General features: G+C 40.8%; 1 protein-coding gene across 9 annotated transcripts in view; it reads left to right on the plus strand.

The window, feature by feature from the left end:
• Positions 1-1,213: 1,213 nt before the first annotated feature.
• The window catches only part of SNX14 (sorting nexin 14), a 64,557-nt gene continuing 50,577 nt past the window's right edge, over positions 1,214-15,193 (plus strand). For 6 of the 9 annotated variants that reach the window (XM_043890219.1, XM_043890221.1, XM_043890220.1 and 3 more), the window contains exons 1-4: positions 1,214-1,503; positions 10,972-11,092; positions 12,227-12,303; positions 12,385-12,463. In XM_043890219.1, the coding sequence (XP_043746154.1) occupies positions 1,364-1,503; positions 10,972-11,092; positions 12,227-12,303; positions 12,385-12,463 (417 nt within the window). In that variant the 5' untranslated portion in view covers positions 1,214-1,363. Of the gene's footprint in view, positions 1,504-6,722; positions 6,779-10,971; positions 11,093-12,226; positions 12,304-12,384; positions 12,464-15,193 lie in introns of all 9 variants that reach the window. The other 3 variants (XM_043890226.1, XM_043890227.1, XM_043890225.1) reach the window with 2 other exon arrangements.

Raw genomic sequence — 15,193 nt, forward strand, 5'->3', positions numbered from 1 at the left:
ATTCAGCAATTTTATTGATGTTGATCCTAAAAGGATTAGAAATGTGTATAATTTGTGATCAAGGTTAGTAATATCAGTGAAATTAAATATCACTAATAGATGCTACGTTGGAAGCAAAATAATGCATAATTAAAAATGATCCATGCATTCGGAATAACATGGGAAGATATTAAGCTGTCCATACACCTTTTTACGTTTTTAAAAAACAATTTCTGAACATTCTGTCTCTGCACTTTGGAGGCTGACCCTCCGAAGAAAGAAAAAAAGGCAGCAGGAAAACCGGCTCTGGATTTTTTAGAATAGCTGTAAGCCTGGTTTTGCTAGCTGTATAATTCTGAGCAAGTTCCTTTCTGCCTTGGTAATGTCAGTAATCTAGCCGTAAAATGGGAAAAACCAGAGTACCTATATCAGCAGTTCAATGTGTGAAGGGTAAACTGCTTAGCGCACCAACTAAATAAATCTTATTACGATACTGTCTTCCTTTATCTGTCAGAGTAGTGGAGAAAAAGGAAATTAAACTTGAGAAATGTGATCACTTGGTAAAGCGAAAGCCCAAAGAGACTCTATTGAGGGATTTAACCTGCCAAGTTGTATCATCCAAACACACGTTTTGGTTAGGCCCGCGGGGCTGCTGCGCACTGAAGTCTACCTCGCCCGTGAGCACGTAAAAGATGCTTCCTCGCAGGCATGGTGACCCGGTGGTTTTGACTCTTCCATGTTCCAGGGTTGTTTTACTCACCCGCGCGCGGCCCGTGGAAAATAAGGGCTGAGAGGTGTACCCCCCCTCCTCCCTTTGGGGCGTCGCGCAAAGCTTGGACCTGTCCCCACGCAGAGCAGATACTACGGAGAGGAGGCGTGCAGAGCGCTGGGGGTACGCGTCCCAGAGACTACAGTCCCCAGCGGCCCCGAGCTCCCGGAGTACCGCAGGCAGGGCCCGGTGGCTGCAGTTTCTCCTGTGCTCGGGCACATCCTTCTGTTTCTCCTCCGCAATACAGACGGTTACTGGGTGCTGCAGCTTCCCCCCGATTTCTGCAAAGGGCCGGCCGCCGGGGAACGGGACTTTCCACGGGAGGCCGGCGCGAGGGTCCGGACCAGAGGGGTAAAGACCCGATGGGCCTTGCGCCGCCGGGTGACGTCGGACACGTCTTGCGGCAGTCCCCGCAGGCCGACGGGGGGCGTGGCCGCGCACGCGCGGCGGGACTCGTGGGCGGGGCTTTGGGCGGCTGCAGCCGGCTGACCGTCCGCGGGTCGCCGGCGGTCTGGCTCCGCGATCCCGCCCCGGCGGGTGGAGACGCGGGCGTAGATGGGGGTCGCCTAGACCTCGGTCTCAGTCTTTAGTACAGCTCCAGCCACGCCGACGAAGATGGCGCACTGGGTGCGGACGATGGGGGAGAAGCTGAAGCAGCGTCTGCGGCTGGACGTGGGACGCGAGATCTGTCGCCAGTACCCGCTGTTCTGCTTCCTGCTGCTCTGCCTCAGCGCCGCCTCCCTGCTCCTCAACAGGTAAGGTGGCGGCGCAGGGGCGGCGGGCAACTGCTCCCTGCCCCCCGCGAAGCTGCGGGCTCGGGCCGTGTTACATCGCTGCGCGGAGACCGTCGGGCTGCGCAGCTGCGGGACGTAGGGCGGGCTGCGGGGGCCTCTGGGAGAGCGGCCCGGGGGAGCCGGGCGGGGCGCCGGGCCCGGAAGTGCGGGCGGGTGGGCTCGGGTGCCCCGGGTCCTAAGGCCTCGCTCCTCAACCACCCAGCCCCGAGTCTTCCCTTGTTTTCACCCATTTCTTAAAACCTGGGCTTCCGTCGTCTGTGCTTTTCAGAGGAATAAAATCTTTCAGGGCGGGTCCTGTCAGCTGACGGAGGAGGGTTGCAAGGTCCTGTCGCGGTCTGCTTTTGACTGACTCCCCTCGCTCCTCCCCGCCCCTCGCGCACACGCCCACCCTGTATGAAGCGATCGCAGCCTAGGCTTTCTCCCACGAACGAGTGGTGTTGGTTACAACACCGCAAAGATTTGTAGACTCGAAGTCAGAAAGCAAAATAGTACCATCATCCCTAGAATATTTCTAAAGGGAAGACTGAAAGGTAAAATTGGTTAATTTCGTTGACATTTTGAAAGCGGAAGGCTCTGCCTCAACTAAACTGGTCGATGTCCTCATTCTGTTGTTTCTAGAAGCGGTAGCGATGAAATAGGTAGTAGAGGCGAAATTATTTCAGAATTATTTCCAGATTTGCTTTTGGTGGAAAGACATGTGAAGCAGTTGTCAGCGATACCACCTGCATGTTTTCTCTCATGGTCTGAGCGTGCAACCAACATTACTCTTTATCTGGAGATATTGGTCCCCAAGCACAGGATCGGGGAAACTTTAACGTGAAACTTGGTAAATAGATTTTGTTCTAAGATAACCGTTTCTTGGGATTGTGTGGAAGTTGGATTTCTTCCCTCGTCGCTTTGCTTTCTAAGTTAGTTGATTCTGGGTTATATAATACTAGGTTTAAACTGCGATTAATGTTATTGGAAAATGTACTTTGTGATGGTAAAATGATTGAGTATGGAGGACGTGGAATCCTTAAGAGAGTGGAAGCTATTAATTACTTAATCATCTGGAAAGTATTTCAAGACAGATTAACAGGTGTAGTATGAAAGATATGCCAGCTTTATGTGATTGTTTTGTCCAGGCATCTTTACCTATCTTATATGGGTGCCAGCTCAGTTTAGGTGTTCCAGGTAGGACAACTATGTAGGAACAAGTTGAACTAGATTTCTGAGGTTTTCAGCTTAATCATAGCATCCAGCATCTATATTATTAAGGAGTCATAGGATAGCATCAGTGTCTTTATAACATCTGAACTCTGTACCCTGTATTTGTATTATGCAAAGAAAGAAGGAAATAACACGTGTTATCTCTGAGTGGTTGGATTTATGAATGAAATTGTTTTTTGTATACATGGCAGCATTGGAGGTGTAGTAGTTGAACTAGAAAAATGAGAAGATATGCTTAGTACATATTTTCAAAAAATGATTTTTATACAGGCATTTCATCAGTTAATTTTTAGAAATAACTTTATAAGAAATTCTCAGTTTAAAATCTCCCCTGGTTGGTAATTCCCTGGTGGTCCAGTGCTTAGACTCTGGACCTCCGCTGCTGGGGGCCTGGGTGTGATCTCTGGTCAGGGAATTAAGATCCACTGCTACAACCAACAAAGACCTACTGTGTAGCACAGGGAATGCTGCCCAGCATTATGTAACAGTCTAAATGAGAAAAGAGTTTGAAAAAGAATGGTTATGTGGATGTGTATAACTGAAATCACTTTGCTGTACACTGTCACAACATTATTAATCAACTGTACTCCAATGCAAAATAAAGTTAAAAAAAAAGATCCCGCAAGCCTCATGGCATGGCCAAAAAGAAAACAAAAGCAACAAGCAAACAACCCCACACCTCCCCAGAAAACTCCCCTGGTTAGTATGTGGTTAAACTTAGACTAGTACGCTTTTAAAAATAACTTTTCTCTTATTGTCTTGAAATTTTAACTCCTAAAAATCCCTCAAGATATTATTTAGCATATAAAATTTTCTTTCAGTATGAATAAAATTAAGAATTTTATCTGTGGAAAGATAAATGAATATAACCTTTGGACCATTGTAACTGATTTGTGGGAAGAGTAGAGGAATATACTTTATGTATTTCAAATTATATATGATTTCATCTTTATAGTATTATTTTAATATATTAGCATATGATTAGGATATACAGTTATATAGATTTGCTAGTCATAAGATTGAATATTTGAGTATTATAAAGAATATTTTAAGTTAATCCTAATAATGGTAATATCAATACTGTTAATAGGTGACTGTAAGTACTTTGTTTGGTCTAGTTATTGTGTTAAGAGTTTTCATTATTATTGAGACAATTTATTGATGTGGTTGCAAGTTTTCTGAAGCTTGACTGTTAAGAATTTTATTATCCCTCCTTTAACTAGTTATATGACTTTGGATAAGTAATCTAGTTTTTATTTGAGTCAGTCCCCTCATCTGTATAATGTGCATAGTACTGGAGCCTACATTTATTTTCTGAATGTTGAGCTTTAAGCCAACTTTTTCACTCTCCTCTTTCACTTTCATCAAGAGGCTCTTTAGTTTTTCACTTTCTGCCATAAGTGTGATGTTCCAGCAGGGAAGTCCTTAACTGGTTTTTAATACATGGAACATGCTTGGAATGGTGCTCAGCACAAAAACAGTTATTTTTGTCTTATTTATCTTCACAACATTGTGAAGTAGGTACTATTACTAGCCTCAGTGATTTTTTTTTTTTTTGAGATACAACTTATGGAAGAGTATATAACACATGTGTAATTGTATAGTTCTGTGAATTATAAAACACGATTCCCCATGTCACCGCCGCTTGCCTGGATGTAAAGCAGGTTCAGCCCACAAGGCCCCGTTGCCAGTGACGGTCTCAGTTGTCAGGCATCGGTGGTGTTGTTTGAACTTGTATAAAGGGAATCATGTGGTCTCCTCTTATCTGGTTTCTTTTTCTCAGCTCTCCTTTTGAGATTTATGCATATTATTGTATATATTGGTAGTCATTCTTTTTGTTATTATGTTGTATTCCACTGAGACTATACCACACTTCGTCCATTCTGTTGAAAGGCATTTGCATTGTTTATAATTTTCGGCTATTATGACTAATGCTGCTGTGAGCATTCTAACATACATTTCTTTTAGTAGGCATATGTACTTATTTCCCTTGGGTGTATATGCCCATAAATGAACATGCTTAGTTGTAACATATACATTTGTTTAACTTAAGTAGGTACTGCCAGTTTTCCAAGGTTATTATACCAATTTATACTCTCACCAAAAATGTTTTATAGTTTGTCTAATATTGTTTATAGGTTTAATTTAGCCATTTTACTTAGTGTATAGTGGGAGGTCATTGTAGTTTTAATTTGTAGGGCCTTGATTATAGCCCCATTTTACAAATGAGCAAACTGAAGCTAAGAGTTGTTCAGTAATTTTCTCATAGATAGTAAGTAGCAGAATGGGATTCTAATGTTGATCATTCTGATTTAGAATCCCAAGCTTTTAAAAATTACATTAAAAAGACATTATTAAGAAAAAGACTTATTAATATCTTTCTAAATAACATTGATTCATATAAACTGTAAGTGAAAGTCTCTCAGTTGTGTCTGACTCTTTGCAACCCCATGGACAGTACAGTCCATGGAATTCTCCAGGCCAGAATACTGGAGTGGGTAGCCTTTCCCTTCTCCAGGGAATCTTTCCAACCCAGGTCTCCCTCATTGCAGGCGGATTCTTTACCAGCTGAGCCACAAGGGAAGCCCAAGAATACTGGAGTGGGTAGCCTTTCCTTTCTCCAGGGAATCTTCCCAACCCAGGAATCAAACCGGGGTCTCCTACATTGCAGGTGGATTCTTTACCAACTGAGCTATGAGGGAAACCCTAAACTATAAAGAAGTCAGAACACTGAAAGGTGTTCAGAATCACTCATAAGTTTACCATTCAAAGATGACTACTGTTGTTAACATTCTAGTCACTTTCCCTGCAATTTACAATTTTATCTTATAAATTGTAGCCTTTTCTGTATATGGAGCCACTTCTTAATGTATTTTATTATTCTTTTCTTTATTACTTTTTAAGTTACCACAATTGGCTTACATACACTTTAACAGTATTAAGACAGGCTCTTCTCAAGTACTTTGATTAACTTGATAATTATTATAACAACCCTGTGAGTTAGGTATTATTATTATTACCCCCGTTTTATAGAGGGGGTAAATCAAACAAGAATCAGAGAGATTAAGTACTTTGCATTTTGTCATGTCCAGGATCAGAACCCAGACACTACACTGTTTTTGATTCCAAGCTTAATGGGTCTTTCACTCTGTGTTCTGTTTCTTTTGTCCATTTTTCTTTTTCTACAACAGAACCAAATTAAAAAAAACAAATGACAGTGTTATAGTTTTGTAGTATGTTTTTTATATACAGTTGGGCTGTTCATCAGAACATCTACGTATGGCTTCACGTGTGACTTTTTTCCCCACATGGTGTTGGGTGACAAGGGTGAGTATTGTGAGGAAGAGATTCCACTGGAAGCTGTATCTTTTTTATGACCTAACCTTGAAAGTTTGGCAGTTAGGTAGCTTCACTTCTGCCACATTCTTTTGATTAGGAGTGAGTTATTAAGGCCAGCCTCTATTCAAGGGGAAGGAAATTAGATTCCTGCTTTTGATGTGAAGAGTGGAAAGAATTTGCAGTTTTATTTAATTTGTAAATTAATCTGGGTAGAATTGATGACTTAGCTATATTTAATGGTTTCATGCATGAACATATCTTTCCACATTCATTCAGATCTGTTCTTATGGTCTTTTAATAGATTTTTTCTTTTTTTCATTTAAAAACTTTATTATAGAAAACTTCAGTCACATACAAAATAAAAATAGAGTAGTACAATGAAATCTGTAAATACCTGTCACCTGGCTTCAAAAATGATCAGTTCAAAGCCAAGTATCACTCCTGTCCCTAATTATTTTGAAGGAAATGCCACATGAGATCTTGTGTCTGTAAACATTAAACATTTCAGTGCATACATAATCAGTTGTGTCCAACTCTTTGCTACTCTATGAACTATAGACTTCCAGGCTCCTTTTTGTCCATGGGATTCTCCAGGCAAGAGTACTGAATTGGGTTGCCATGCCCTTCTCTAGGGATTCTTCCAGACCCTGGGATCGGGCCCGAGACTCCTGTATCTCCTGCGTTGCAGGTAGGTTTTTTACCCACTGAGCCACCTGAGAAGCCCAAACATTTCAGTGTGTGAGTGTTAATCGCTCAGATATGTCTGACTCTTTGCGACCCAGTGGACTGTAGGCTGCCAGGTTCCTCTGTCCATGGAATTCTCCAGTCGAGCACATTTGAGTGGGTTGCCATTTCCTCCTCCAGGGGATCTTCCTGACCCAGGGATCAAACCCAGGTCTTCTGCGTTGCAGGCAGATTCTTTACTGTCTGAGACACCAGGGAAGCCCCCAAAGCGTCTTTCTTGATGTGTGTGTTAGTCAGTCAGTCAGTAGGTATCAAACATTTCAGTAGGTATCTTTAGCTGATAAGAGCTTTTTTTTTTCCTTGGCTGTGCCATGCAGCTTGCAGGATCTTAGTTTTCAGGCCAGGGATTGAACCTGGACCCCGCAGTGCCCCAGAATCCTAACCACTAGGCCACCAGTGACCTCCCAAGAGTGTTTTTCTCCATAACCAGGATACCATTTCATTCTTTTTTTAAGGGTTTTTTTTTTTTTTTTTTTGATCAATTTTTAAAGTCTCTATGTAATTTGTTACATTATTGTAATTTGTTACATTATTGTTTTGACTTTTTGACCTGGAGGCATGTGGGATCTCAGTTCCCTGACCAAGGATTGATCCCATACCCACTGTGCTGGAAGGCAAGGTCTGAACCACTGGACCACCAGGGAAACCCCCACAATACCATTTCACAATAAAAACACTGTTAGCATCCTTAAAATATCTAGTCATTGTTCACATTTCCCTGAATCTGTTAGAACTTTATCCTCCAATATTTTATGATGAAAAGTTTTAAATATACAGCAGTGTTGAAATTTATAGTAAATGATCAATTATCATTAACATTTTACAGTATTTTTATATGCTTTGTCATGAGCCTGTCTATCCATTACGCCAACCATAATGAGTCTTATTTATAAATAGCCTTTTCAGTCAGTCAGTCGTTCAGTCGTGTCCGACTCTTTGTGACCCCATGAACCGCAGCACGCCAGGCCTCCCTGTCCATCACCAACTCCTGGAGTTTATCCAAACTCATGTCCATCGAGTCGGTGATGCCATCCAGCCATCTCATCCTCTGTCGTCCCCTTCTCCTCCTGCCCCCAATCCCTCCCAGCATCAGGGTCTTTTCCAGTGAGTCAACTCTTCGAGTCAGGTGGCCAAAGTATTGGAGTTTCAGCTTCAGCATCAGTCCTTCCAATGAACACCCAGGACTGGTCTCCTTTAGGATGGACTGGTTGGATCTCCTTGCAGTCCAAGGGACTCTCAAGAGTCTTCTCCAACACAACAGTTCAAAAGCATCAATTTTTCGGCGCTCAGCTTTCTTTATAGTCCAACTCTCACATCCATACATGACTACTGGAAAAACCATAGCCTTGACTAGACGGACCTTTGTTGGCAAAGTAATGTCTCTGCTTTTTAATATGCTGTCTAGGTTGGTCATAACTTTCCTTCCAGGGAGTAAGTGTCTCTTAATTTCATGGCTGCAATCACCATCTTCAGTGATTTTGCAGCCCAGAAAAATAAAGTCAGTCACTGTTTCCACTGTTTCCCCATGTGTTTGCCATGAAGTGATGGGACCAGTTGCCATGATCTTAGTTTTCTGAATGTTGAGCTTTAAGCCAACTTTTTCACTCTCCTCTTTCACTTTCATCAAGAGGCTCCTTAGTTCTTCTTCACTTTCTGCCATAAGGGTGGTGTCATCTGCCTATCTGAGGTTATTGATACTTCTCCCGGCAATCTTGATTCCAGCTTGTGCTTCCTCTAGCTCAGCATTTCTCATGATGTTCTCTGCATATAAGTTAAATAAGCAGGGTGACAATATACAGCCTTGACGTACTCCTTTTCTTATTTGGAACCAGTCTGTTGTTCCATGTCCAGTTCTAACTTGCTTCCTGACCTGCATATTACATCCTACTAAAATTGTTTTGCCTAGTTCATCAGTATCTCTCTTGTTGCTGAAACCAGTGGACACTTCTCCATCTCTCTTACTTTATTTTACAAATGTTTGATCATGTTTAATTACTTCATTCTTGTTGAAATGTTTTCTTCACTTATTCTTTTTTAAAATCTTGACAGCCTTTATGACTTGACCCCTGTTTTTCTTCTCAACTCTTCTAATTCCTAGATTCCTTTATCGATTTCTCTTCTGCTTATTTCTTAAATATGTCATGTTCTCTTCATTTTTCAGTTTGCAGCTTGTCTCTGGTCATGACATTCATTGCCATGACTTCAGTGATCTTCATGCTGGTAATTCCCAAACCTTTATCCTAGGCCAGTATTCTCTGCAGAGATTTAAACTACCCAAAACCTGGCTGGTTATGGAACATTTCTGCTTGGTACATCTTGAAAGTGAAAGTGAAAGTCACTGAGTCATGTCCAACTCATTTCTGCTTGGTGCATCTTGAGAAACCTGAAATTCAGCATGTCCAAAAGGAACTGATTTTTTATTTCTCTCTTCTCCTTATATCTAATCAACTACTTAGTCCTCTTTTTTACTTTGTTTTTTGAGGGAATTCCCTGGGGGTCCAGTGACTAGGACTCTGAGCTCTCATTGTGGAGACCCTGGATTTGATCCCTGGTTCTCCCTGGTTGGAGAACTAAAATCCCTTAAGCTGTGCAGAGTGGCGGAGAAAAGCAAAAACACGACAGCCAGGTGTTTTTTGGTCGAGCTATTTGGCTTTCAGCATCTTAGTTCCCCGACCAGCATTCAAACCCCTGCTCCCTGTAGTGAAAGTGTGGAGTCCTAACCACTGGACCACCAGGGAATTCCCCTACTTAGTCCTCTTAATTCTTCCTCCTAGGTGTCTCAAAACAGTCAGCTTCTTTTTATCTCTAAGTCTCTACAGGCCATCCATAGATTTCCTAGATTAACTGCTTCAGCAGCTTTCTAATTAGCTTGCTTGTTTCCAGTTTAGACGATGCTCCGTATTGCTGCCAGAGTGGTTTTCTGATTATACAATCTGATGATAGTGCTTTCCTTCTTAAAACTCTTAAAAATTCTTAAAATCTTGTTAAGCTGTTCATTGTCTCCGGGGTATTACTCAGGACTCTTGATGGTAAATGAAAGGAACTCATCTCTCTCTAGGTTGGGCAGAGAGGGGAATCATTGGATGCTTATGTAAGTGCAGTACTGGAGAGTGGCTGTGCCTCAGAAATTTTGAAATACTTTTTGCATCTCCCTGATTTTCCTGCTTCTCTCTGTGGCTTGGCTTCATTCTCTTACTGTGTAGTGATTTGTGAACTGAAGAGCTGGCACCAGAGTTTGAACTCTGTGTCCTTACTCATGGTTAGAGTTGTCGAGGGGCTGGTGCTTCACAAAACCATGGTAACTGAAGAGTGTGCAGTGTGAGGACAGACTGTGTTGCGACACGGTAATGTGACCTATTGACATTAAGTCATATGCCTATGGCTTGTTTTTTTTAGGTTCATCTCAAGGCCACTTCTTCCTTGGAACTATGCACAGATCTTCCTTAGCCCACGTTGTTCTCTCAAGCTTGAGTTCCCCTCATTCCTCTACCCTGTCCTCTTCTGTCGGTTTTCTCCTAGTCATTCTTTAAGTTTTTCCAGAGACACAGTTTTCTCTGCAAAAAGCTTTTCTTAAGTTTGAGTTGCGCTTTCTGCCTTAGGGCTCTCACATCATGCGTCCTTCCTCTCTCACAGCATAGAACACATCCTCACACTGTGCTGGACTCATTTCCTTACCTGCTACACCTACGGGATAGTGTTTCCCACGCAGACAGACACAGCGCTGTTCTCACTACGTCCCCAGAACCTAGTGCTGTGTAGCACTCAGTGGGCACGCAGTGCAATTTTTGTTTTGATTTAATGCAAAATAATCAGAATTTTGATGGGGTATGAATACTACACTATCATTAGAAGATACTCTGGAAAAATGTAGTATTGGCTAGTTAAACATGACAACCTAGGTGCCAAGTTATGAAATATTGGGGATTTATACTTCTTTATACTTTAAATGAAATATACTTTTGATAGCAAACATTATAATATTCTTACAGTTAATAAGTATATTACAGAAAACATGAGGAGGAATTGCATCAGCCTGATACTGGGGATGGTTAATTAAATACTCTTTAAATCAATGAAGGCACAGATTAGTTTTATATGTGTTTTTGGTTCTGATAATTGCCTTCATTTATTTCTAAGGTATCTTCATGTTTTAATGATCTTCTGGTCGTTTGTTGCCGGAGTTGTCACATTTTACTGCTCATTGGGACCTGATTCTCTGTTACCAAATATATTCTTCATGATAAAATACAAACCTAAGGTAAAACATGTGTTCTAATCTTTAAGAGAGTCAGTATATATGATTCTATGCTGTTTGATATTATTCTTGAAAGCATGTTAAAGCAGTGATTTCTAAGAAAGCTATCTGCTGTAATTTAATAATGGAAGACATCAGAACATTTTCAGAGTGAAGTTTGCATCTGTGTACATTTTTAAAGTGTATAGTTCTAGGGGAGCTAGAAAGAGAAAATTCAAAATTCTCAGAAAATTGGGTCCACAATTTTAGTGTCCTCTAACTTCACATTAACTATGAGGACAGTAAATTAGAGGTTCCCAAAGTTGCTTGCACAGTAGAATCACCTAAGGAATCTACAAAAATACAGGTTCCTGGGCTCTACCCCCGGAATTTGATTGAATAGTTCTGGGCTAAGACCTTGTAATTAGTACTTGTTGAAAGTTTTCCAGGTGATCCTGAGGCACAGACGCAACTTGGGAACTCATTGTTCCATGGATGTCTGTTTGCTTCATAGAAACAAATAATCAGGCAGTTTGCTTAACCAAAATAATTTGTTTTGTATATCTGAACTTTGATGAAGGTGCTACTGTATTGAGTCTGTCTCTGGTAGGTAAAGTCCCACGAGTGTAGATCAGGATTGAGTGGGATATCTTGAAGTCTGCCGTGATAATTCTTCAAGTAGATGCAGTCTCTCATCTTAGGTTGGTTGATATTTCTGCTCAGAGGAAATAGAGCTGTAAGTGGTGCCCCATGTTTGGTCAGGAAGCTTACTAGTTATCGCATATGTTCTCTTTCATTGATTAAAGGTTTTGGAGAAATAGAAAATAATTTTTTCTTATACTTTTGCAGCAGAGTATCATTTTCAAATATAGATGGATTTTTTTTTAAAATAAGTGAGTGTAGCAATTGACTTTAATGTTAAGCTTGGAAATTTCACTTAGTTGTTATAAAGCATTTCATTTGCTATTTTTCTCCTGTTGGCAGTTTGGTATAGCAAGAATTATTTATTGTAAAGAATAGTTTCAGTGTTAAAGCAGACCAAAAAAAAATCATGTCCTCTGAATTTGTACACTGATTAACAAGTTTTTGAAAAGTTGATTCTCTTTAGTAAATATGATGTGTGATGTAAAGACAAATCTCCCCACTTCCCTTTTTTAGCAATTAGGACTTCAGGAATTGTTTCCTCAAGGTCGTAGCTGTGCTGTTTGTGGTAAGGTGAAATGTAAGCGACATAGGTAAGTTAAACACTTTTAATTTGTTGATCCTTTCCATTAAGTTTTGGTTTTCAGGCAATTTAACTGTATGATTTTCTTTAGGCCTTCCTTGCTACTTGAGAACTACCAGCCATGGCTAGACCTGAAAATTTCTTCTAAGGTTGATGCGTCTCTCTCAGAGGTAACTGATTTAATTAATATTGCTGTGTGTACCCAAGCAGAACATGTTAAATACTTATGGGAAGTGGAATCATGGAGCATTTTAATAAATGCCACCTAATCGATTCTTGGTTAGATAGTTGATTGTTACACAACTTGAATTGTAAGCCAAAAGTGTTTTTTGATTCCATATCTAATAAAAATGGATATTTTAGCCAAAGAAAGTAGTTTTACCTAGTTACTGTTTATCTCTTTAAGAAATAGTCATTTTTTATAATATGGCAGGAGAAATAACCAGAATGGAGCAGAGAACAGGATACATTTCACTGTTTCTGCATAATATAGGAATAGGAAGCGTGATCTCTTATCTCTGTGGCAGTCACATTTTATATGTATCTTTTTGGTAACATACCATCTTTAGTTATTTCTCTGAGAGACTTGTTTTCACCATCCATCTGAGAAAGCTGTCAAGTCCTTGAAGGCAGGGACTGGATCTCATTTGTCCCAAGCACCAAGTGCAGGGGCCAGGTGCATTGTTGGCATCTGACAGATTCGCACTGAATTAAACTCCATGCTGATGAGTGGAAGAGCAGCATCAGACATCTGAGTCTTGCCTAATTGTCACTTTTTCCACTTTGAATCCTTCCCTGGCTAAAAAATGTGCTGCATAAATGCGGAATTATTGGCATTTTCCTTTTTCCATTTCTTCCCTAAACTCTTTTTCATCCTCCAGATTCCTGGATTTAAGACTGTGCTTTCCAATATGGTAGCAACTAGCTACATGTGTCTGTTAATAAATACTTGAAATATATTAGTCCTAACTGAGATATGCTGTATATGTAAAATACGTACTGGGTTTTGAGAACTTCTTAAGGAAAAAGAAATGTAAAATATCCTATTATATATTTTACATTGATTATATGTTAAAAATGATAATATTTTGGGTATATTGGATTAAGTAAGATAGATCATAAAATTAACTTCACCTGTTTTTATTGTTTTAAAAATATAATTACTAGAAAATTTGGAATTATATATGTGGCTGACATATTTCTATTTGAGAATGCTGATTTGAGGTCTTTTGAAGACAAGACTTCTAGGGGAATAGTAATTGTAGTAGTTTGACACTTTATTTCTTTATAAAATCTGAAAGAACTTATGTAATTTTTTGAACTAGTGCCTGACACGTATTGGTGTTGAGTAAATATTAGCTCTAATATTTAAAAACCATTTTCTGAGGTCTTGCTATAGGCAGGAACTAGACTACTTCCTAGGAATAAAAAGAAATAAAATATGCTTCCTTTCTTCTGGGAGCTTTGGTCTAGGAGGGGAGGCAGGCATATAAATAGACGTGCGCAGTATAATGTAATGCGGTCAGTTATGGAAGGAACATACAAGGTATGTCATTAGGACAGAGGAGGAAGTGCATAACTGCAGAGAGGGGCAGTCAGGAAGTGTAACTAGATGTCTGCAAGCCTGATAGTGACAGGGAGAGGGTGTTCCAGGGTATGGAAAGAGTTTTTGGAAGGAAAGAGAGGCTTTGAAACTGGGTGGACAGTTCTGTAAGCTGGAGGGTGAAATGTGAAGGTGAATGTGGGCAACGAAGAGACCATGCTCTAGTAGCTAGTGTTTATCAATCACTTACTATACAGCTTCCCCTGATGGCTCAGACGGTAAAGAATCTGCCTGCAGTGCAGGAGACCCAGGTTCGATCCCTGGGTAGGGAAGATCCCCTGAAGGAGGAAATGGCAGCCTACTCCAGTATTCTTGCCTGAAGAATTTCATGGACAGAGGACCCTGGCAGGCTACAGTCCATGGAGTTGCAGAGTGACACGACTGAGCGATTAACACTTTCAATACTTACTATATAGTAGATATCGTGCTAATCACTGTACTTGTATTATTCATGTAACCTATGAAATAGGTGCTATTTTTGATGGTTTTACCAAACCTAGGGTTTAGAGCATTTTAATAATTTTCTCAAGTATCATAGCTGGCTGGTAGCAGAACTCAGTCTAAAATGCAGGACTGCTTTAGTTTATAACCAATTTTTATATGACCCTTTGGAAATCAGATCATCAAAAGACTTAAAAGGCCATGCTGAAGATGTTTAATTGATCACAGATGTCAGTGATTTTCAAATTGTGTAACGAGAGTTTTCAGATGTGACTTATAGGATGTTCAGTTCAGTTTAGTCACTCAGTCTTGTCTGACTCTTTGTGACCCCGTGGACTGCAGCATGCCAGGCTTACCTGTCCATCACCAATTCTCGGAGCTTGTTCAAACCCATGTCCATCGAGTCAGTGATGCCATCCAACCACCTCATCCTCTGTTGTCCCCTTTTTTTCCTGCCGTTAGTCTTTCCCAGCATCAGGGTCTTTTCCAATGAGTTAGTTCTTCACATCAGGCGGCCAAAGTAATTGAGTTTCAGCTTCAGCGTGAGTCCTTCCATTGAATGTTCAGGACTGGTCTCCTTTAGGATGGACTGGTTGGATCTCCTTGCAGTCCAAGGGACTCTCAAGAGTCTTCTCCAGCACCACAGTTCAGAAGCATCAGTTCTCTACAGGAGGTAGTGGGAGGGGAAAAGGGAGTAGAAGGGCACAGCTGCTGGCATGCTGCTTTCTCCTGCCTGTTCAGAGTCAGTGCAGCTCCACCTTTCTTATTTTGATGTGTGGTTTGTTATATTGATGGTTTCATGCAGGTGTGTGATGTGGTCAAATACTTATTTTAGATCACTTTGACAATTTTATGG

Source organism: Cervus elaphus, chromosome 28 (genome assembly GCF_910594005.1).
Source record: "Cervus elaphus chromosome 28, mCerEla1.1, whole genome shotgun sequence".
In the NCBI taxonomy this organism is placed as follows: domain Eukaryota; kingdom Metazoa; phylum Chordata; class Mammalia; order Artiodactyla; family Cervidae; genus Cervus; species Cervus elaphus.